This window comes from Barbus barbus (assembly GCF_936440315.1).
Source record: "Barbus barbus genome assembly, chromosome: 21".
In the NCBI taxonomy this organism is placed as follows: Eukaryota; Metazoa; Chordata; class Actinopteri; order Cypriniformes; family Cyprinidae; genus Barbus; species Barbus barbus.
Window position 1 is genome coordinate 8,474,157 of NC_136749.1, and position 23,437 is coordinate 8,497,593.

The 23,437-nt window shown below is 36.9% G+C and overlaps 2 protein-coding genes across 3 annotated transcripts in view; one reads left to right on the top strand and one right to left on the bottom strand.

Annotated features, from left to right (window-relative positions):
• The window catches only part of LOC306887880 (protein O-linked-mannose beta-1,4-N-acetylglucosaminyltransferase 2-like), a 32,086-nt gene extending 30,492 nt beyond the window's left edge, over positions 1 to 1,594 (bottom strand). For both annotated transcript variants that reach the window (XR_013785702.1, XM_079445889.1), the window contains exon 1: positions 1,306 to 1,594. The gene's annotated coding sequence lies outside the window, so the exon portion shown is untranslated. The remainder of the gene's footprint in view (positions 1 to 1,305) is intronic.
• A 2,221-nt stretch (positions 1,595 to 3,815) lies between these two features.
• snrka (SNF related kinase a) overlaps positions 3,816 to 23,437 on the top strand; it is a 45,350-nt gene continuing 25,728 nt past the window's right edge. Inside the window, exons 1-2 of the mRNA XM_079444219.1 lie at positions 3,816 to 4,082; positions 8,930 to 9,647. Coding sequence (XP_079300345.1) covers positions 9,059 to 9,647 — 589 coding nt within the window. The 5' untranslated portion in view covers positions 3,816 to 4,082; positions 8,930 to 9,058. The remainder of the gene's footprint in view (positions 4,083 to 8,929; positions 9,648 to 23,437) is intronic.

Below are 23,437 nucleotides of genomic sequence, written 5' to 3' on the forward strand. Positions count from 1 at the left end.
CAATATGAAATGCCATTCGCTATCAGATTTAATGTGAAATGCATCTTTCTTTACCGAAAGTGTAAAAAGCGTGAAACAGACTAATGGTTTTTTCTTGTCTGTTGCCTTGTATGTCATAGTGCAGGACATGATAGTCACTGGCGAAGGGCTTGGGACTGTGCATGTTCTTGAAGTGCCATCACCCAAACAGTCCAATTCTTCTACTTGTCTTCTTAACCCAGTTCTCACCTTGGGTCCTTCGTCAGCCTAGCAACTGCCATTGACATAAATGGAAATGTTAACTAATAGCCTTCACCTTTACTTTAGTTAATATATTAATATTACATTTACTAATAATGTTACTATATTAATATTAGATTTATTTAAAGATCTGATTTCATCTTGACTTTTAAACTGATCAAACTTGTTGTTTTGCCATTTTTAATGAATTCTCAAAATATTCATGTGACATGTAGGAACACCTAGTTCTTGACATATCTCTACAACAGTGTCCTGGTTAAATAGTGTTTTAGATTTGGTTATGATGTCTCAGAGGATTCAGACCTTTTCTATGTAGTTTTAAGAATGACTGGCAGGCACCCTGTCCTTGACAACAACAACAACAACAAAAGATTGACCAATGTAACGGTCAGTAAGAAAGCATTTACATCTGGGAAAAAAATGTTAGCTTTCTCTCTAGCATTGTTTATATATGTCAAATGTTTATCCATAATAGGAGTGGCATTGCATCCAGTGCTGTTCCTTCAGATTGGCCCTCTGCATCTCATTTTATGTATAATATCATTAAAATAGCCACTCTTTCCAGCAATGATGACACGATATAATTCATTTTGGCCTGATGATTCAAGCAGATCTGACTAGCTTGAGTGCACATCATTCATAGTTGCAATACAAGCACTCAAATGATCAAATAAATGTAATATGATCTATCTCTCCATGTAGCCTAACTTTGTACACACACACACACACACACACACACCACACACACACCTACCTATCTATAAAATTCTCCCGTTCAACACAACAGGTAGCAATTTAATAACGCTAGTCTTGAGGAATGTTTTAGATATAGGCCTATATTAATATATTAGAGTTGTTAAATCATGACTTGAGCAGTGATTTGAGATACTGTATCAAGACTTTAAATAGTGTAGATAATCAGTGATCATCTAAGTCAAGAAGTATCTAGCTATTCATGACCACTGCTGGTGGGGAGAAAAAAAAAAACTTTTTGCATTGAGTTTCAGATAAGAGACACATAATAATACATATCACACCATATGGAAAAGCAAATGCATTACATACCTGTGGGAAAGGTGAGCCAGGACGAAGTGATGTTAATTCACTGCGGATACACTGTTTCTACAGCAGCTCCAGCAAACCAGTGCAATGATCATTTACAACTTTACATCGAACAGCCGCAGCATTCCCGAGGTTATTAAGACAAATACACGATGTGTTCATTCACCATTGTTATTAACAGATCGTGTGTCGGCTTAATTTTATCGCTACGTAGCGCAAATTTGACTCTGTCGCGCGTAGTCTACGAGCATTATCCCAGCTGCTGGAGAAGTCTCCACCCACAGCTATGACCGAGCTCAGACGAGAAAACCTCGCGAGATCTTATCGCCGCTAATCAGCCTGACGTCTACATTCATGTTATCGCGAGAGCTTCGTAATACTATTGAAAAATATGAGAAACGCACCGAAACAACTCAAATAATAGCAAATTCACTTTCTTGTTTATGTACTTACTTAGTCAGGTAACTTGAGAAAAGATTGTCTTACGGCATATTTACGTGCTGATTGACTTAAACTTTAAACTGAACATCAAACTTTAAGTTTAAGTCAGTATAACTATACTTTTAAATTTGAAGATTGCATGTTTGAGTATATTAGCTATAAAGTGATTATGAATGAATACTATTAAACTATCGAGTGTGACTGTAATTTACAGAAATTCGTTTTATCGACCAAAATAATAATATACATATAGGCTACATTCCAGAATAGCACATGTGCTTTTGTAGTCTATAATTCATATCTTTGTCAAATGAACGAAAATAACAATTGTATGACGACTGATGCTCTTTTAATGACTGAGAAATTACTCAAGCCAGGATTTAAGAGTCCTTTTGAAAATGATTAATTTGTCTCTCAGAGTTTGTACAGCCTGGTCGATTGTAAGCGGTAACACAACACCCTCTAGAGCCCATTTGAGGGGCAACAATATATTAAAAATGTGTTCCGATTAGATCAGATGACTGTAAAACAGTCTATATCTTTTAATCACTAACGCGATTTCTCAATCCCTTTGTGTGTCATAATATGCCATGCGTTTGTCTCATACCTTTAAATGAGCATTTATTCTGTGGTAACCCGTTTCAATGAAGAGCTCTTTAAATGCAAAGAGTGCCACTGGTGACCAGTAGATGGCTGTAAGTGGATGTGAAAATAAATTCTGTATTGTACAATAAACCTCCTTTTTAAAAAAAAAGAAACTAATGGTAAAGCCTTGTAGTCATGTGGCAAGTGCAATAGTTTCATGAATTATTATATTCATGAATTATATTATTACGATGTTTATATATAACACGGTTTCATAATGCGAAAGTATTTTCATGTGTGATGAAGGCTGGAGATATAAATATAACAAAGCTATAAAAAGCTGAAAAGTTCCGTTGAATCATTTAACCCTGGGTGCATTTGTGTTACAAGCAATATACAAATAACTTTCTGGTCCACACAAAATAGGTTGGCTTAAAAAAATATTAATATAAAATAATTATTAATATTAATATAAAATAAAAGTCCGACGACGTACAAGAATGCGGTTGTTTTAATAATAGAAATGCACTTAAAACCTAGAAAAGATAATAAGTTTGAACGAATTACTATTTCTATTATCTGATGTAAGATTATAGATATTTTCAAGCGAAAGACTGATGCTGATGAAGAAAGTGACACGGGAGCAACATTAATTGGATCAATTACATTATTTTAACTAGGCTGTATATATGTAGACTATTAATAGCCTTCTTACACTTACATGTTATTCAGTACTATGATTATAATTTTTTTTTTCCTGGTGCCTTTTTACGCTTTTGGATTATGACAAAGCTGTTTGCAAAATATCATGTGTGACCCTGGTCTTAAGTGGCTGGGATATATTTGTAGCAATAGCCAACAATACAACAACATGGGTCAAAATTATCGATTTTTCTTTTATGCCAAAAATCATCATGATATTAAGTAAAGTTCATGTTGCATGAATATATTTTGTAAATTTCCTACCACGAATATATCAAAACTTATTTGTTTTATTAGTAATATGCATCGCTGGACTTTATTTGGACAAATGTAAAGTCGATTTTCTCAATATTTAGATTTTTGTGCACCCTCAGATTCCAGATTTTCAAATAGTTGTATCTCAGCCGAGTATTGTCCGATCATAACAAACCATCAGTTATATATCAAGACGATGTATCTCAATTTAAAAAAATAAATAAACTTCTTAATGGTTTTGTGGTCACATAAAGTAAACCATCCATACATTTTATTAAATAATAATATATTTAAGTTACCAAAACAACCTGCAAAAACATATTTTGATATTTCAAATATCAAACAACGGTTAGAGAATTCTTATTAATTCCTCGTCGCTATGGTGATCGCACTTTTTGAGACCCCTGCTATTATTTACTATCATCTGAGGGGACTAGAGGCTCCATAATTAGCATTCAGATGAAGAAATTAAAAAACGCGTAGTCAGTCTAAACAAGCGCAGAAGTCACGGCCACATAGCGTCCCCTTTCGATAGTATTTTCAGTGCAGCCCGTAACAATGTGATTCATCTAATGTTTGCGTGCAGTTCACTGGTTTCAGGGCGGAGAGCGAGAAGCGCTGAGAGTCGCACTTCCACTAGCAGCCTTTACTCACACACACATACACACACACACATACATACACACACACAGGGCTGGACTAACACTCAGCCGGGCCGTACCTCTGCCGTCTTCGGATCTACAGCCGCCGGAACGTTTAGGAGTTTTAAGTGGTTTTAATGTTCGCCGGAACGAGCGGTAAGTCAAAGCTTTGTGTGATAGTGCGTTAGGATGCTAACATGGTTAGCCGGTTAGCATCTGGTTAAGACACAACAAACGTGCGTTAAACAACATCCGTTAATCTGATGTGATTTGACAGCTGTATGCATGCTCTGTTGGGGCACGCGACGCTGGATTGGCCTTGTTCCAGTGGATCTGATCATCATGGTCTGTGTTAGGAACGTATAGCCAGTTAGCTATTATTTATATTCCTCTCTATGGATGTATGGAGCTCATAAGGAGCTTATGGGCCAGATCAGGCCTGACATGCATGGGCATATCAGGTCTGCTTTCACATGATGTGTCCATGATCATCACCAGACAGATGCTTTTCTCTCTTTCCACATGTGGGTTTGTTAGCATTGATGCTAGGAGAATACTTCATGATGGTGGACTTGAACTACTCTGGTTTATAGGATGAGCTGGATGTGGTTTTGCATGCTGGCTTCTGATGAGCCTGAGCATCTTGGCAGCTGTGGTTTGATGCTTTCAGTATGAAAGGTTGTGATCACATTACTGATCCATTGCTGCTTGTCTGTGTTTGCAGGATTCATTTAGTCCAATAGCATTATGAACATTAAAATACTTTAATTTGCTGGATTTCAAAAGGCTTGATGGTTTCTTGGGAGCCTTAAAGTCTTTACTTAGAGGTTTCATTCTTCATCAGCTCTTTCATACTCAATTGCAGGGAGTTCAGAAGATCAGATTCAGTTCGGAGCCTGATCAATATATCTCATGTGTAAGGTGTGGAGCACGTTCCTTCAGCTTAGTGTACTGTAATCATGTTACACAACCTGAAAGGTAAAACTAGGCCTGCAACTGCTGGCTTGCTGGGTACTGTCTTGTAGGGCTGTGCAATTAATCGAATTTGATTTAATTGACAGCCCTACTGTTGTGTAATTTGTGGTTGGAGTACTTTAACGGTCTGTATCATATTTGACACATGCAAGGCCTCTAAATTTTTGAACACGATCAAAGCTTTGCTGAAAAACCTCTTACGTGTTTTCTTCCCTCTCATTGATAGTTCATACATTTTTCGAAAGTAAAAGGCCTTTTAGTGTAATGTGGTACATGTATTTTTGCTGTGAAGTCTTTAATGTTTTTTATAACGTAAACGTAAGGACTTTTATATTGTTAGTAATATGTAATATTTTATCAGACAAACTTAGAATTGATTGATTATCCATATTTAATATTTTAGGAAAATGTATTAAATGTGATAAAAAAAGGTTTATTTCTGTGTATATATCTCAATGATCACTGCTCCTCACAATTAAAACTACAGAGCTTTAGTCATAATCATTCAAATATCAGGTGACTAAGATGCTGCGTTGTACTGTAATAAAGATCTTGGTTATACTTTATTTTAAGGTATCCTTGTTACACAGTATAATTATACATTTAAGTGCTGAGTAATATTAACTACATGTACTTACTATAAGGTTAGGGTTTGGCGTAGGGGTACTTGCATGTAATTATGCATAATTTATTGTTATTGTAATAGTAAATACATGTAACGTGTAACAAGGACACCTTAAAAAAAAAAAAGTCTTTCCAAGATCTCACTTATGTAAATTACAACTAGCTAACAGAATCTTGGCAATATAAATAACAGTATCTGCACAAAATTGCATATTTTATATATGCAAATTTTTGTATTAATTTCAGTGTTATATTTTGCCTCTGAATAAAATTGAGGTGAACTTGAGTATGAAGTACATATTCTAACAATATTATCCTATATGGGTCATAAAAGCCTGATGTACAAACTTTTTTTTTTTTCAAAACCATTGAAATGAATAAATAATACATTTCACACGTCGGGCTTTACAAAGTTAACTCTGCTGATCTCACCTGTGTAATGAGAGAGACTGCAATATTACACAACACTTACAGTACATTCCTGGCAATGAACAGTCATTCACTGGCAGATTGTTGGCTGATATGCTTTGTCAAGAATTTTCCAAAGAGGTGGAGCTGTGTAATTGTGAAAGGACTGTAAATGTTTTCCGATTTCAGTGTTTTGGCATGAAACCTTTAAGGTAGTGGTTGGCTGTGCAGCTGGGGCCATTTAAATCCATTACGACTGCGTGGTAATTGGTGGCCGGCCAGTATTAGGCATTACTTTGGGATATGATTTATTTAGGCTTTGCTGTAGGCTGTTCAATAGGCGAGCTGAAATCTGAAATGCTGTTTGTGTTAATCTCCCACTTTGCTTATGTACAACAGGGTTTGGGCCCCCTGAAGACATCCAGATTTTATAAATGCATACTAATATTATCCTTAGAAATTCTTGCCACTTCAGTGTGGACTTTGCTAGTAATATCAGTAATAATCAGCTGTTTATGACGACAACATAATCACTAGTGCAGAGGGCCAAACAATGATACAAATCCTTGAATGATTGCTCCTCTTAAACCACAACAAGCTCTGTTTTATGAAAAGAGAAGGAGATTTCTTTTAGCTGAACAAAAGCTGGTGTAGTGGCCTGTAGTGTTCATTGTTAATGAACCAAGCTTTTATACGTGTACTATGAAAGCACTATGGAAAATAAATGGACCTTGCAGGCTAATTAATGTTTTTTGCTAAAGCAAGCATGCTGCTGCTACTTATACTGGGTTAGGGATCTAAATGAACCCATAACGTTAAGAATTAATTGTATAGTTTACCCAAAAATGATAATTCTGTCATAATTCAATCACCTTGTTGAGTAAATGATAGCATTTGTATTTTTGGTAGAACTGTGCATTTAATTCCTAAAGAGAATTGCTTAATATGTTTAGTTGCAAAAATTGCATTAAGCCCAAAAATTGTATTATATGTAAAAATTAGCGTTCACAACACACTATTAGCATTACAATTTCATTAAATGCTATATGTCAAGCTTTTTAGTAACACCTCTCACTTAAGCATGAATAGCTGTTACGCCAAAAATTAGGGCTGGGCAACAATTAGGGCTGGGCGATAATTCGATAACGATAATTGTCGCGATATTATTTTCCTCTAAAACAATATGAAGGCTGTATGCGAAATCGCCCCCTATACCCTCAAATAGTGCACTAGCCATTTAAGTGGTGTTCGAAACCATAGTGGATGTTCTCGAGTGCACTCATTCAATCCCACAATGCACCGCAAAAACGAGTGTACAACCGATGTACACTCAACGGCTAGAGAATCCCCAGAATGCACTGCGAGAGTCGCGCGCCGAGTGAATTCCCACGTCTCATCAGAAGATGGCGCCCGCAGCTGAATCATCCATTCATTGATTTTACAAGCGCTCGTCCACGGCGTAATACAGTGTAATACAACACAGGTACAAATTAATTGTAAATTGACTATTAGAGTTTATACATAATTTCCGTGACAGAGTTTAAGATAAATCCTTCAATCTTACTATTGGAGCTGCCCGTATCAAATGATTATTAAACAGCAAGCAAACTATGTAAAAGCTGCAGTCCTTCCGGTGCACTCAGTGTTCGAATTCACTCACTCGTTTTCATTCACTCCTTCAAGTGAACTGTATTAGTGGACTAATGTAGGGAATAGTGAATGAGGGTATAGGGGGCGATTTCGGATACAGCCGAAGAGTTCGATAAATGTTCAATATAATGTTTATGTGCCAAAAGCGGAGCGAAACAGCACGACTCATTTGAATCACAACACACTTATCATGCGCATCTCGTCGGTAAAGCTGGTTCTTTGATTAGTAGCAAACATGCTAAAAAGCAATTAAAAACCCTGGCATCAATTTTGAATGCAAGCACCACTCAGATTTTCTAAAGAAAATTTTAAATGTGGTGCTGCTGTATTATAATTTTGTGCATGTGTTTTAGCAACCCTTATCATTGTATCTCTTTCTGATGTGTGACATGATTTTTGGAGATATGGAGAATAAATAGAATGGTAGGCACATGTGAAAGTCATGGCAGTCATCGCCAGCACTGGCCAGAGGTTAATGCCACTGAAATTGAATCAGCCCTTTTAGGAGGCAGCCTCTCTTCTGGAGTACCAGCTTACTTGCCAGACTTGTGGCTTTTGTTTTTTCACTAACAAGAAGAGATCAATACAAATCTATGATGGTCCATGTTGAAGGCTTGTGGCAGTGGAACCACTCTGTGGCTTTGCATGTGCGGACCACTCGGATTTTCGGTGAAATCTGCTATTGGGCTATATAAACATGTGAATAATTTATTACTGCGGCCAGCATAAACAGTTAAATTTGGACTCTTAAACTAGAGGAAGAAACATTGGTTACTACATTGCTACCAATCTCTGCAATACTTGATTCTGATTGTCCAAACGGTTTGACCTTTATACAGTTTAACAAGCATGACTAGTAGATTTTACATGCATAAAAAAGCCTTTGACTCTTATTTTTGTATTATAGTAGTCAACATATGAAATGGATCAAAACCTTTCATCAGAGTTGTCCTAAAACCAAAATGCGTTCTTGTCTTAGCCTCTTAGGACAAGTTCGATTAACTTTTTTGATCCACTTCAAATGTTGACTACTGTATAAAATGTCTTTGTCTTCTCTGGTGAAGCGTCTTGAGCAGCTTTAAAAAAAAATATATTATTTATTCACCACAATATTTACAGATGGAGAAAGAGTGATACCTTCAGCAGTTTTGGTAGCCCATGGGCTAAAATTGGTTATGTAATAGCACTAGTCAAAGCATTGGGCCACACAGAGATTTAAGGTCTTCAATGTGACGTCAACATGCAAGATTAAAAACGTTATAAAATGATAATTGTGGTTGTTATCAATTTATGACTGTTTGTGTACTTATGACTAATTTTTGTACTTGTGTATTTCTGATTATCAGGAACCTGCCATCATGGGATTGCCGTTACCAGCCAATGTGCTGAAGTGAGCTGGATTTTTCCTCCGGTTTAAGCCCCACCCCTCCGCCAGGGGCCACTCCCTCCTCCATTCCACCGGAGGACCAGCAATCATGGCGGGAATCAAGCGCGGGTATGACGGAAAGATCGCTGGACTATATGACCTGGACAAGACGCTCGGCCGTGGCCATTTCGCCGTGGTCAAACTAGCGCGTCATGTCTTCACCGGCGAAAAAGTGGCAGTCAAGGTAATTGACAAGACTAAGCTTGACACGGTCGCAACCGGTCACCTGTTCCAGGAGGTTCGCTGTATGAAACTGGTCCAGCACCCCAACATTGTTCGGCTCTATGAGGTCATCGACACGCAGACTAAGCTCTACCTGATCCTGGAGCTCGGCGATGGTGGTGACATGTTCGATTACATCATGAAGCACGAGGAGGGACTGAACGAGGAGCTGGCCAAGAAATATTTTGCCCAGATCGTGCACGCCATCTCGTACTGTCACCGGTTGCATGTGGTTCACCGTGACCTGAAGCCGGAGAATGTGGTGTTCTTTGAGAAACAGGGCCTTGTCAAGCTCACCGACTTTGGCTTCAGTAATAAGTTTCAGCCGGGAAAGAAGCTGACCACCAGCTGTGGCTCGCTGGCTTATTCTGCCCCTGAGATCCTGCTGGGAGATGAGTATGATGCACCTGCTGTGGGTAAGTGTGTTTGTAACTCTGCTCTGTAATTCTGACTCCAAAGTTCAAAACACATACATGCCTATGGCATTTATCCAAGTACATTTTATTTCCTCGTTACTATTTTAGTGTCTCGAAAAACCTAGGATTAGGATTACAGTGATTTTATCATGTTAAGGAGGTTGTTTGCCACAACGCTCATGGTCGGTTGAGGAAACTGTTTTTGCCCCATACTAAAAGCAAGAGTTGTATCGTTACTAAAACTAAAACCATAAAAATGGATTTAATAACATTGCATAAAATAAACATGAACTGAAATAAAATATAGAACACCTTAAATGTACTTACCCTAAACTTGATATATAACTATATGTATAACTATAAATAAAACTTATGTTGATAAAATTAGATTTTGTTTTGTGTTGGAGCCAGTAAAATTGTTGGCAGACTAAGGCAAGAGGAATCTGACCTCACCAGGCAAACGGGAAAAAATAAATGAATCATCAATGTTGACCTTCAAAATAATTCTGGCAAATTTTGGGTCACAGACTGACATCCAATGAAGAACCAATAGAGCTCTGTAATTTAATGCAAGATCTCACTGTGGTTAAAATGTGTTGAGGTTTTTTCATCACACTGTAAAAAACACACACAAAAAAAATCAGATTTGCACATTTGGTCATATGTTTTTCATTAAGTGACACTTACTATCATGCCATCCACCACATGCAAAAAACGGGCCAAATTTTTGTGCTGAACTAGGTAGCCAAATTTTTGCTTTGGTGTGAAAAATGGCATGAAAATAGAGTGGTAGCGTTTCAAACACACAGGGCTTGCAAAATTTCTAAATCCCTGGCGGCCATTTGGCCGAAATGAATTTCACTAGCCCGAATAAAAGAGACATCCACTGAACTTCACTGTGGACAAATCAGCATGATCAAAAACTTTCGTCATTGTATTTTTCCTTCAAATTGCATGTCAGGAGAGTAGGGGTGCAACAGATGACAAAATTCGTGGTTTGGATTGTATTACATTTTTTTGAGATTTTGTAGTACGTATTTAGTTTTTTTGGATGAGCAAAAAAGTGGCTCTTTATTATTTAAAGAACACTTAAGTACTTTGATACCATAACAAAAAATAAGAGCATAACTAATGAAGGTCAAGCATTTTTAAAGACAAGCGAACCATCAGTAAACCAATTTCAAGCATAGATAAATAAAATAGAACAAAGTTATGAATAAAATAAGGTCAGCAGAAAACAGTGAGTACCTAATTGAATTATCTTTCGCCTCTTCATGTGCTTCAATGGTTTAAAATGCTTGAATGTTTGAAGAGGCAAAATGTGCAAATGATAAACTATGATCCATTTCACCCCTACAAGCGAGTGAACAATGTGAATCAAGGAAGAAATTTGATATCACTATTCAAGATAGTCCATTGGGCCAGGGCGGGGATGCTACTCACACTAGGCACGGTTGCCTTGAACCAAGCCTGAGCACGATTATCCCCCCTCCCCACTCCCCTGCTGGCCTGCACTTACACTAAACTTTCCGGCCTGGAGCACACTTGCGTCATGTGCGAGATAACGGAGAAACCCACTTTCGCTAATATTCTAATTTGTAATTTATGCTGTGCCTTCATTTTCCCTTGTAAGTATCAGAGAATTATTACGGAGGCAGCTGACGTTAATGAAAGAATGAACTACAATTCCAGTTCATCAAAAGATGAGAACCAGACCCATTATAAACGTAAATATACTTGATTGAATTAAATTATTTGAAAAGTGTTGTGTAGTAGTAGTAGTAGTAATACTACGTTTGCGGTCGTAATGACGAAAGTAGCGCACACAAAATAGTATCTGTTCCGTGCTGGGCCAAACTAACTGGGCTTTGGGGGTCAAACGCGCTCGGGCACGGTTCAAAACGCCTAGTGTGAGTACACTCAATAACACAGCTTAACCTCTTTATCAGAAAACATGTCAGAACAAACCCCTTAATCCTAGATACTCCATATGCTGTTCTTCTCGTCAGTTATTAAGAGGAACTGTCATTTGAGCTTCACGTTCTGGATCATAAGGCCATGCATTCCTGAAGTGCGTTGGCGGATTCCTTTCATCATTGCCATGTTAGCTCCCCAAGATAATGAACGCAAGCGTGCAAGTTGATGCAGGCTGAGATCTAATCTTTCCAAGGCTAAGAGGTGGTAGAGGCGTTAGGCATGTCGGGACATGCAAAGCTTCAGTCCATTGACTGGCCAATACAAAGCGACAAAGGAGAGAGCCCTGAGCATCTTTCAAAAGCATCTTGAACCATCAACTCACCAAAAATGACTTGTGGCTGCTGATGTAATTGATTTAGCACTTGATATGAAATATGCAAATCAATAATGTCTCCTCATTTAATGAATTACTGCAGCCAAGGTCATGATGACAATCCCAGCACACTAGCACAGATAGCATAGTTAAACCGTATTGGTACTGTGTCTCTGTACACATTTGTATGGTAACTATCTGTCAAACACTGCAGTTGTTGAGGCATCGTCTTTGGTTAATTGTATTTCCAGTCCTTATACAGGCAGGTGGTGGGACGGTTAATCCGCTCTTTGTTTGAGCTGAGCTTCCCTGCTGGAGCCCTGATTAAACACTCTTTATTGACACTGTCAGTGTGATCAAATAGACATTGTGCTCTGATGCCGGTGGGTTCCCTGCTGAGGTGATTTCTGGTTTCGCTTCCTAATCGATAATAATTTGTCCAGTGTTTGGCTGGGAAACCTGTTTAATACCTTTTTGTGCTTCTGGAAAGATGCATCTCTGTAAAACAGAGACAGGCCGTGCAGACAGGTGCATTTTGCACTCTAACTGTCGGGCCCTACATTTGTGGTTATTTCTTGTAATGTGGATAAATACACCAGGGGAGGGATAGTTTAAAGGGGTCATATGACGTTGCTAAAAAGAAAATTATTTTGTGTATTTGGTGTGATGTAATGTGTTTGTGTTTTAAGGTTCAAAAATCACATTGCTTTCGACATACTGTACATTATTGTTGCTCCTCTATGCTCCGCCTTTCTGAAACGCATCGATTTTTACAAAGCTCATCGTTCTGAGAAGCGAGGTGTCTTCTGATTGGCCAGCTATCCAGTGCGTTGTTTTTGGCCGAATACCTCAAGCGTGATATGTTAGGCCCCTTACCGTATGGTGATGGCGTGTGCCGGCGAGACAAAAACAACAAAACCCATTATAAACGAGGCATTTGTTGCATCCAGCGGGGACATAATTACTGATTATAATGACTTGTACTGGCTTTTTACGTGTCGCGTTGCATTTCTCCGCTTAAACATTACCATGTCAGCATGTGTGATCGGAGAAACGACAAACAACAAGTGCTACTCTACAATGCTCAAAACTCGCGTTTGAATAGTCATTGGCAAATTCTTGAAATATGAAAACATACTTACAGGCTGTGAGTCAGAAGCACCAGACTGTCCTTGCAAAGTGGGAATTGCCCCACTTTATAGAAACAGCCTATGAACTTAACCACTGATTTCTAGTTGTATCCTCTTTTGGAAGCCCAAACAAAGTACTTTTGCTTTCACAACGAAACAGCGTCTCCACGACATGGCACCGGCATCATATGACCCCTGATGGGTTTATCCCTGTGTTAAACCAATATTACTTGAATTGCAATAGTCTCTTTTTATAAATGTATACATTTCAGCTCAACTGCAATGAAATATTAAGTGAAACCAGGATAAATGCTATAATTAAAGCAATGGTAATATTTGGGGAAAATAACCTAACATTGTATTGTATTGTGGTTGTGTGTAGCACCTACTGCTCTGCATAAACTTCTATTTGTTCAGCTGTATTTGTAACAAGGTTACAAGAAAATATGCTATATGATGCGAACATTGGGTGTTTATTTTGAACTTAGCTAATTGGTGTACTAGCATTGAAAAAAATACTTGTGACTGGCAGTGACCTTCAGTGTTGAATTGCTCATTTTGCAATCATCTTTTAAAAGAGAAATATGGAACATGCCCTGGCTTAATGGATGCAGAGTTTTCTACAGTAATGGAAACACATGCCAAGATGTCCTAACCTTGGCGTCTCAATCTTCATAAAAGTGATGAGCAGTGGGATTCATTTTCACATAATTAAACCATTTCCAGGGTTTATTTGGAAAATCAGAAAGCGGCCCAACTTAATACATTTCCTTAGAGCTTAACATTGTACAATAAGTCTAAAAACATATACGACAGCAGCTTATTTGTAATCTTGTGATATAACTTCAATGGTTTATGGCTAGATATATTTATTGGAACACCATTTGCACTCATGTATCTCTCTCATTTGTCCTTGAATCAGATTGCAACTTTAGATGCTTGACTATCCTAACCCATCCTTAATTTATTTTTATTACATTTTTACCTTGGCATTGACATTTTAAGCCATCTGTTATAATAAAGTAAATGAGATTTTACTTGAATGAGGGGAAAAAAAAAAACAGGCTTGTGAAAATTTCCGTCGTTTGAAACGATGGCAACTCTGAAAGGAATTTGACTTTATACTTCAGTTAGTTGATTGATAGCCTGATGCTTGATGATATCTGATTAGAAAGACTGATCAAAATGTCGAATCATACCTTTACATGTTTGTTCTTGTTGGTTTCCTTCAGATGTCACTTCTGAACTCTTCACTTACAGAGTCAAGCCTAAGTTAACATTTACACCTGAACTAGTCTTTTGTCAGGGAAACCTTGTGCAACAGGATTTAAAAACATTTCCCACAGCCTGTATACATTTTAAAATGATGAATTTCAGTCATGGGAATTTATTGAAATGTAGACACATTCAATTCATGTTTATTTTATTTTTGTTTGTTTTTGCAAGTACTCTCTAAATTAAATGCTAAAATGATTGATTGATTTCAATTCAGAGGCTGTTTAATTAATACTCTAAAAATGTAAAAAAACAACAACACTATATGCATTGTGTGCAAAATTGTTTGCAAATGTCATGTTTATCTGTACTGCTGTGTGTGAACAGGCCTTTGCTGGATTGACGCTAAAAATAGACTTTAATATTTGTCTAGCACTGTCTGTGTTTAGCTAGTTTTTAAATCAGCAGCCTCAGAGACAGACTGTCTTATTAGATGAGCATGCATTTATTTTTATATCAGTTCCTGCCTCTGACAAGCAAATCAGAGCTTCTGTCTTAAATATTGGCCCCAGCACATGGAAAATCGTGTCCTTGGATGTTAATTAAATAGTCTCCTTATTAAGTGATGGCAAAATAGTGGCTTCTTTGCATCAACATGATGTCCTTGTAATCTTAAATATTTATTATTTATAGAAAAGCTCAAATTTTCCATGTTTTTCTTTAAGCTCTGTAGTGTTGACTTTGGTTCGATTTGTTGTATGATAATCTAAACACTGGAAACACAAGATGAATTCCATGAACACTGATGTCTGTAAATTCAGTCTTGACCGTGGTTGGTTGGTTTATTGGCTCAAGAGTTCGCAAGGCTTTTGGTTCGTTTTAAACGTTACATTCCTGTATTGTTCTACCTTGAAAATCAAACTTTATCAACAAAACTATATTGACTCTACATTTTTTCCAAACTGCAAATTCCTGCAAAGCATGAACACCTTGTAGTGGTATCATGTAATGTTTCTTTTATAGCTGCATCTATCTAGAACCCTGTCTATTCAGTCATTGGAAACCATCACCAAAGGCAAACGTGTACACACTGCGGGAAACATACACACACACACACACACACACCTAAAGACTGATGGCTGGAGTGCAGATTGTGTGTGAATGTTCTCAGCTTTCTTCCACACTTCCAGCAGCGTCCCTCAGCTCAAGTCGACAGCTCAGGTTCACCTCCTAGAGAGTCTCACGCTTGCTATTTATGACTTTTTCTGAAGTTATCTTTCATCAGAACATCATGCAATGGCCCGTATGCTATAGTTATTGCATTATTTGTTAAAGACTTGCAATATTTAGTGAAATTTAACATAAATTAAGCTAATTTTCAGTCCCACTGTTATGTCATAATATCTTAAGTAAGATCAATGTAAATCAAATGCAAAAGTTAGTTTGGATGGTTTGTAATATCTTTGCATGAATACAACCATCATGACGAAGTATGTTAATGCAATAATATTTTATTTTTACTACTTGGGTAGGAAAAAAATACCAGTACTTTGTCAATAATTTTTTTTAAGTAACAATACCAGTCTTGCTACAGTGTAGATAGTTCAAAGTACTGACACATGAACTGCTGTTTGAATGACAGGTGGCTGCATTCGAACAATCGGCACGCGCTACATGAAGACTGTGCGTAGCGTATGGTATGCTGCTGTGCATGTGAAAAGTTCCTAACAAATCGCTGCGTTTTGCCTTGACAGTGCATTAGGCTAATAGACCTGCCTGCCGTTCTCTATTATGTCATTAATATTAATAAAGCAACAATATTGGCCAGAAGAAAAGATAACCACTCACTGCTTTTAATTTATTTCTTCATTACTGACTGTTTGCTCAAATAATGATTTGGTAAACCTTGGAACATTGTTTATTTGAGTAATGCTTTAAGGCTATGTGTGCCATTGTTTTAATTTGTTTATATTAATAGTCAACTATTTAAATAAACAAGTGTGTATATGTTTTTGGTGCAATATTGAAATTGATATCTAGAGCATGTTATTATAAGCTAATCAAATATTGGTATCAAGACATCGCTAACCAATGGAATGAAACTGACAAAAGTGAAAAGTGGATAGTGCAGTGGATCATTACCTTGACTGCTAAAGGTATTTATTCAACAAGGATGCATTAAATTGATCAAAAGTGACAGTAAAGACGTTTACGCCATTTCAAAGAAATGCTATTTAAATAAATGCAGCCTTTGCATAATAAACATCTTTCAGAAAAGTTTTAAAAAATCTTACCAACTTCTAACTTTTTGAAAGGTAGTGTATAGATATAAAAAGAAAGATTCTTGCTCTAACCAACTCTTACCACAGACTAATGTCAGCAGGATGTCAGCTGTGACTAGCCTGTTGTGTCGTTTTGTGATGTGCGGGAGCATTGGGGTAGGCTAGTTAACAGTGAATGACTCTTTTTCATTTGTGTTAGAAGAGGAAATGATGCGTGCTTTCTGTCAGAGCAGCACGATGCTCCTCTATGGGCCGCTCTGAAGCTGGTTACTGGAGAGGAGAACCGGTGCAGTGAGCTCACCAGAGAAAGTTGCCAAGTGACTAATCCCCAATCACTAATTAAAGCTCCAGCAAGTCACATATGCTGCCTGCACGCTTACGCGAGTTCTGTCACTTCTGCTGCACTGGCACCACAACGAGTGGACGGCAGTGAGGTGTATCTTCTGTGCTGTGCAATGCTGAAGCTCTGGATCACAGAGAGAGGAAGCAGAACACAAATGTGAGAGATGGATGGTGCAGGCTATTAAAGGAAATGGAGGAACTATGTTTAGAGTGGCGTCTTTCTTTTCCTGATTTTGCCTGAGACAGGTGTACAATGTGAAGTCCATCCGGAGGGCCATTAATCCAGGCCGCTGGTTGCTATGGTAACACCTGCTGCCGCTGTTGAACCAGGTGTGTCCAGCACTCTTGAGGTTTTCCAGAGACATGTGCCCCCGTTCAGATCACCCATCAGACCTGACACCAGGACAGAAGAAAAAGGCTCCAGGTGCAGGTTCACTGATACGTCCCACTCTTTCAGGGCTAAACAAGACTTTTTTTTTTTCTGCCAGGTCCAGATTTGACATTGACATTGTCAATGAATTCAATGAGTATTTTGTAAATATTGGGAGCAATTTAGCAAAAGTGATCGTGGAGCAAAGAACTGGGGATAGGATAGATGAAATGAATATTTCCAGTAATGATTATTCGGTGTTTATAAGGGGAGTTGGCGAAAAGGAAATACTCAACATTAACAACTGTAAGACTAAATATTCCACTGATTGTAATGATATTGACATGTCGTTAATAAAAAGTATTATAGAACATAGTAAAACCATTTACACACATTTGTAATCAGTCCTTTTTAACAGGAATATTCCCTAGTAATATGAAAACAGCTAAGTTATTAAAGATCGTCACTGTTTTTCCAACTACAGACCAATTTCTCTTCTTTCCCAGTTCAAAATATTTGTGCACAGGCTTGATAATTTTATAGATAAACACAAATTATTGAGTGATCATCAGTATGGTTTTAGAACAAACAGGTCGACCTCAATGGCTATGATGGAACTGGTAGAAGAGATATCTTCTTCAATGGATAATAATGAATTAACTGTGGGGGTGTTCCTAAATTTAAAAAAAGCTTTTGACACTATTGATTATGGATTATTAATGATGAAACTGGAGAGATATGGTATAAGAGGGAAAGCTTTTGCTTGGATAAAAAGTTACCTCGATGACAGACATCAATTTGTACGAATTAATAATGTTAAATCCGATTTAATGAAAGTTACTTGTGGTGTTCCGCAAGGTTTGGTGCTAGGCCCTAAGTTGTTTGTACTGTACATAAATGATATTTGTATTTGTCCCCAGGAACAGGATTGAAAACCACTGGTTTAGAACATCTTGATGGTGAACTATCCGTTTAGGTCAGGGGTGTCAAACTCAGTTCCTGGAGGGCCGGAGCCCTGCGGAGTTTAGATGCCACCCTAATTGAACACACCTGATCCAGCTAATCAAGTCAATCAGGCTTATTTGAAAACTAGATGGTTTGTGTGTTGGAGCAGGGGTTGGAACAAAACTCTCCAAGAACTGAGCTTGACACCCTGGTTTAGGTTTTAATCTGGGACACTATTAGCTAAATGTAATTATAAACTGACATTATGAACAAACTTTATTTGAAAAACAATTGTCATTTTAAACTCGTTCTGATTTATTAAAATATATCAAATTGTTTTCTACAGTTTTAGCAACCTCATATACAACGTATTAGCCAGCTAGATAACTGTACCGAGGTGGTTCATAGCAGTATTCAGTGCTTTGCAGTGTTCTTTTGATGCCAGTTGTTCCCTTCATCGCTCACATCAAGATTGGTTTCCCTGATGGTCTCTTCAGATGAAATGTTATGGTTCATCTGTTTTTCTGAACTCTGAGGACTCGGTTAATATCAAGCAACATCAGTTGGTGTCTAGTTGCGTGAGCAGAGAACATTATTAATGTCTAAAAATAAAACTGACTGGCCTTCCCCAGTTGGTATTGTCTGTTGTCACAGGTGTTTGTGCAGTGATTAGGCACTTCATATGTTTTGTGTGTGCGTGTTTTTGCACGCAACTTCCTTGTTCAGTAACACACACCTTTCTTCTCAGACAGTGAGTCTTTTCAGCAGCTGTCTGACCTTTGTTTCAATAGGACTCTTTATATTGTGATAGCACAGAAGGAGGGCACACAGTGGTTAGTTCTTTTCCTCATGAACCTACTGCCCGCAAACAAGGATGTGCTACAAATCTGTATCTTTCAGTTCTTGCTGGAGCATCAGTTAGAGCTCACAGATGCCACAAACATAAAAAAAACGCTTAGGCCCTGCACTGAAACGTAAATAGTCCTCATTGTTTCGGTCCCTATGGGTTCAGGTCAGCAGTCACAGGATGTTATTAGACACCTGAATGGCATATATATATATTTTTAATGGCTTTTTCTGCCCATGCTATAATTTCTTAAAAATGTATGTTTAAATGCTTTCATATTTTAATACAGTGGCTGTCATTTGCACACATGCAATGTAAATCAATTAATCATTTATTACAAATAAATACATTTAAAATGTCTAGGGAATTTAAAAAATGTAGCAAAATTGAATGATAGTCAATTTAAATTGACAAATAAACATACAAAATTGAAGCAGTTTAAATTGTTAAATGTAGCAAAAATATAAACTTTTTTTTTTTTAAATGCATCTTATCTTATTCATTTTTGTATTTGCTTTTTAATTAATAAATTCATCAGGTTGCAAGCTTAAAAAAACCCCAACAACTTTATTTATCTCTAACGTGGCTTTATAACTTCACTTGTAAATTGTTTGCACCGGTTTTATATTTATGTAAATAAATGGCAAATGTTTTCATATCTTGTTCCATCCATTTTCATCCATCATGTAAGTGTCCAAATGTCATGAGTCATATGTTTAACTAAAAATTTGTATAGGGTAACTAACATTTCAAATGTTATTGAAAAGTACTTTTTATGACTTAACATTTGATAAACTTCAATTATAGACATCTGATTTTATTTTTTAGCTTGAAGAACTGTACATAATTTTTTTTTCAGTTTATGACTTTATGAAATCCAGTGAGTCTTATGTAATAGTACAGCACTAGTTAAGGTCTTGTGTATTTGAAAGTGTCATGCTTTCTGTCATGCAGTCCTGCGGATTATGAGTTACTATTACTCATACTTAGAGTTGGAAAATTGAACAAAACACTGAACTCAAACCACATCCTATTTATTTACAAAAATGCATGACGCCTCTAATTGTGTGAATTTTAGTGTAAACATACAGTGATAATGTTTCAGGTATTATGGAGTAACATGTTTTACAACTTTTAACCATACTTTTCATTGCGATATAGTTAATTTTCCAATTTACTTGGCATTTAATTTAGCCTTTAACAGAAATAAGAAAATGAGAAAAAAAACTATATAAAATGCAATCATATGATTTGATGTCTCAGGGATTTCTGGGAATGTGAAAGTACACTGATTAAAAAAACAAACAAAAAAGAACTGAAAGTGCGAAGCCTAAATCACAAAGCAACGAAAGGCAAAATTCAAAATAAAACACCAATTAATTAAATAAATAAATATGGAACATTCCTTTATTCCTAAAAGTCATTTATGTTAATGCAGTATATTGTACTGATTTTTTTTTTTTTAATGTTAAATTTTTTACTTTTTTCTAAAGACCTTATGTATCTGTCTGTCTGTCTTTTGACTTGGGCCAGTATGCAAATACATGTCTGTGTGCTTACAAAACACTCAGAACACCTTAAAAGTATTGGCAGGTCCTTTTTTTTTATTTAATGAGGCAGGCTCATTTTTAAAACTCCTTAAAGTCACACCACTCGCATGCAGACTGTGTTGCGCCTGTGTTACGTAATGCCAGCTCACCTGTCACATTCAACATGAGAGCATGACCGTCACTCCTAAAAGCTCCCATAGCGGATCGACTGAAATGGATCTTCTTCTTTAACTTTCAAATGACTTTAATTTCTTCAGACTGTACAGCCTAACCCTTTTTTGTTGTTATCAGATTCATTGTTGAGAATATTAAGTCACAGTAGTTTTCCATGTGAGCTTCTTTTTTTGTCTGAATTATAGAGAGCTCTAGTTTACAGCAAACCCGAGCGGTCTCACATGCTGATTTTCACTCACATTATGCATGTATGGAGCAGTCGTGAGCAGCATGTGAAGACTGTGGGAAACATGAAGGATGTGAGTGAGGAACGCAAGCTTTGCTTTCACAGGGATGCAGGATATAGAAGTGTTTTATACATTTTGGAAGAAAGGATTTATTACTGAACTGACATCGTTTTGAGTTTATTAAGTTGATATCATAAGTGGATGGAGAATGAGATTGTTGGCATGTTACATTTTGTAGGTTTTCCAGTGCCATCAATAAAAATCTAAAACCTTATATTTAATAATATAAGGGGGAAAAATAACAAATATGCATATTTAAAGCTGTTAAAGTCATGTTTAAATTATTAAATGTCTACTTTTTAAATGCAAGTTTTATTAAGATTATTATTAATACATTGATTCATTCTTGTTGTTTTAGTTGTTCAGTGTATTGAAAGGCTTAAATAAAGCATTTGAGATTAGTTATGGTTGGACTGTGTATGTGCACGCCATGCTAGTGAATCGATCTTGGATTACATTATGCTGTAAATATTTTATGTTTAGTGCAGGCATTTCTAGCGCCAAGGTTGTGTAACAGTCTAAGATGCATCCAGGCTTGAGCATTGTCCAGTCTTGAGGTTAAAATAACCCAAATTTTGCATAATGAGCCCTGGCGTCAAGTGCACTGTGACAACGAACCCTGGATAGAGCTGCATCTGACGGCTTGACACAAAGAAAAGCTCTCCAGTCACCGAGGGGCGTAATGGTGATGGCATCTGTTGATGACTTGCTACAGTTCTACTGCAGACTTCACAGACTGAGCCATTGTTTCTTTATGAGGGAACTACATTGAAGTTCATCCACAGCTGACAGACAGAGCGCCACAGATGGACTCGTACACTAAAGCGGCCCTTTGTTTGGCCACAACCCATTAGTCTTTGTCTAGCGCTGGAGAGAGTGTGTTTGAGGCATAGTCCTATCGCCCAGTGCGTTTATATTTGAAATACTCAGACGGTGAAATTAGTTGTTTGATTTATTTAGCTTGGATTGATCTTTTTGATGTGCCAGAGAGCTGTGAATGTCAGAGATGGTGTCTCTGAATATCTTCGTATTGTTATAATGTCAGTATCTCAATGGGAGTTTCAGTGTCTTTGTTTGTGTTTGGCTTTTGTCGCAGTTTCTTTTCTCTAATAAATTGGCAAAGGCATGATCTATCAGTAACTTGATTGTGATTCTTATAATAGTGAGCTGAGTCCTGTGTTGAATGACTGAAGGAAGCTATCAAGTGAATGAAGGCCCTTTCACATGATGTGTGTCCAGCGTTTTCCAGCAATTGTGCACAGGTCAAGCGTTGAAACATAAGTGCTCAAGTTATTTCAACCAGATCTTTCAGTGTACAGCAGGATTATTTTTTCAATACATAAAATAATACGTATCAAATTGACATGTAAATAAACATTTATTTAATTCTTGGTTAAAATGTCATTAAACATAAATAATTTTAACAACATTCATTTAATCACATTTACATTAAATTGACAAATAAATAGACATTAATGCTATTTGATTTATTTAAAATGAAAATTTTGTCATTAATGTAAATTAAGGTTATTGGTTTGGAATGACATGAGTGATAACAACATTTTTGTTTTTGACATTTGATTTCTTTACTTTTTTATTAATAAATTAGTAATATAATTTTTTATGGCACACCTGGTCCCCAGTAATTACAAAAATAAAGGCCCGTTCACACCAAGCACGATAACTATAAAGTAGGGCTGTCAAACGATTCATCACGATTAATCGCATCCAAAATAAAAGTTTTTGTTTATGAAATATATGTTTGTGTACTGTATATTTAATATGTATATATAAATACACACACATACAGTATATATTTTGAAAATATTTACATGTATATATTTATATTTATATAATTTATATTATATATAAATATATTTAATATACAAATATAAAATTTTTCTTAAATGTATACGTGTGTGTGTTTTATATATACATAATAAATATACACAGTACATGCACACATATTATGTAAATAAAAACTTTTATTTTGGATGCAATTAATCGCGAACTGACAAAGCTCACACAATCATATTGTCCATAGATTGAGCATGCTGTGTGTTTACCCTGGTGTCAGTGGTAGAGTTTTAAACACTGCAGGATATCTGGCTATACAGTGAGCTCTTGCTGGGCCAGATTTGTTTCTGATCCATCGGTCTGTCAGTGGTCAGAGCAGAACTCGCAGTCTGCGGGTGTACAGGTCATTACAGCTGAACAGTCCCAGCAGGGACGGAAACGGTCCAGAACCACTGGCACGGTGCATAACCACGGCAGTTCAGTGCCTCAGGTGTACTGCTGCACACTCCGCAGCAGATTGGAGCTCTCCGAGGGGCCATTATCAGATAAAACATCTCCCAG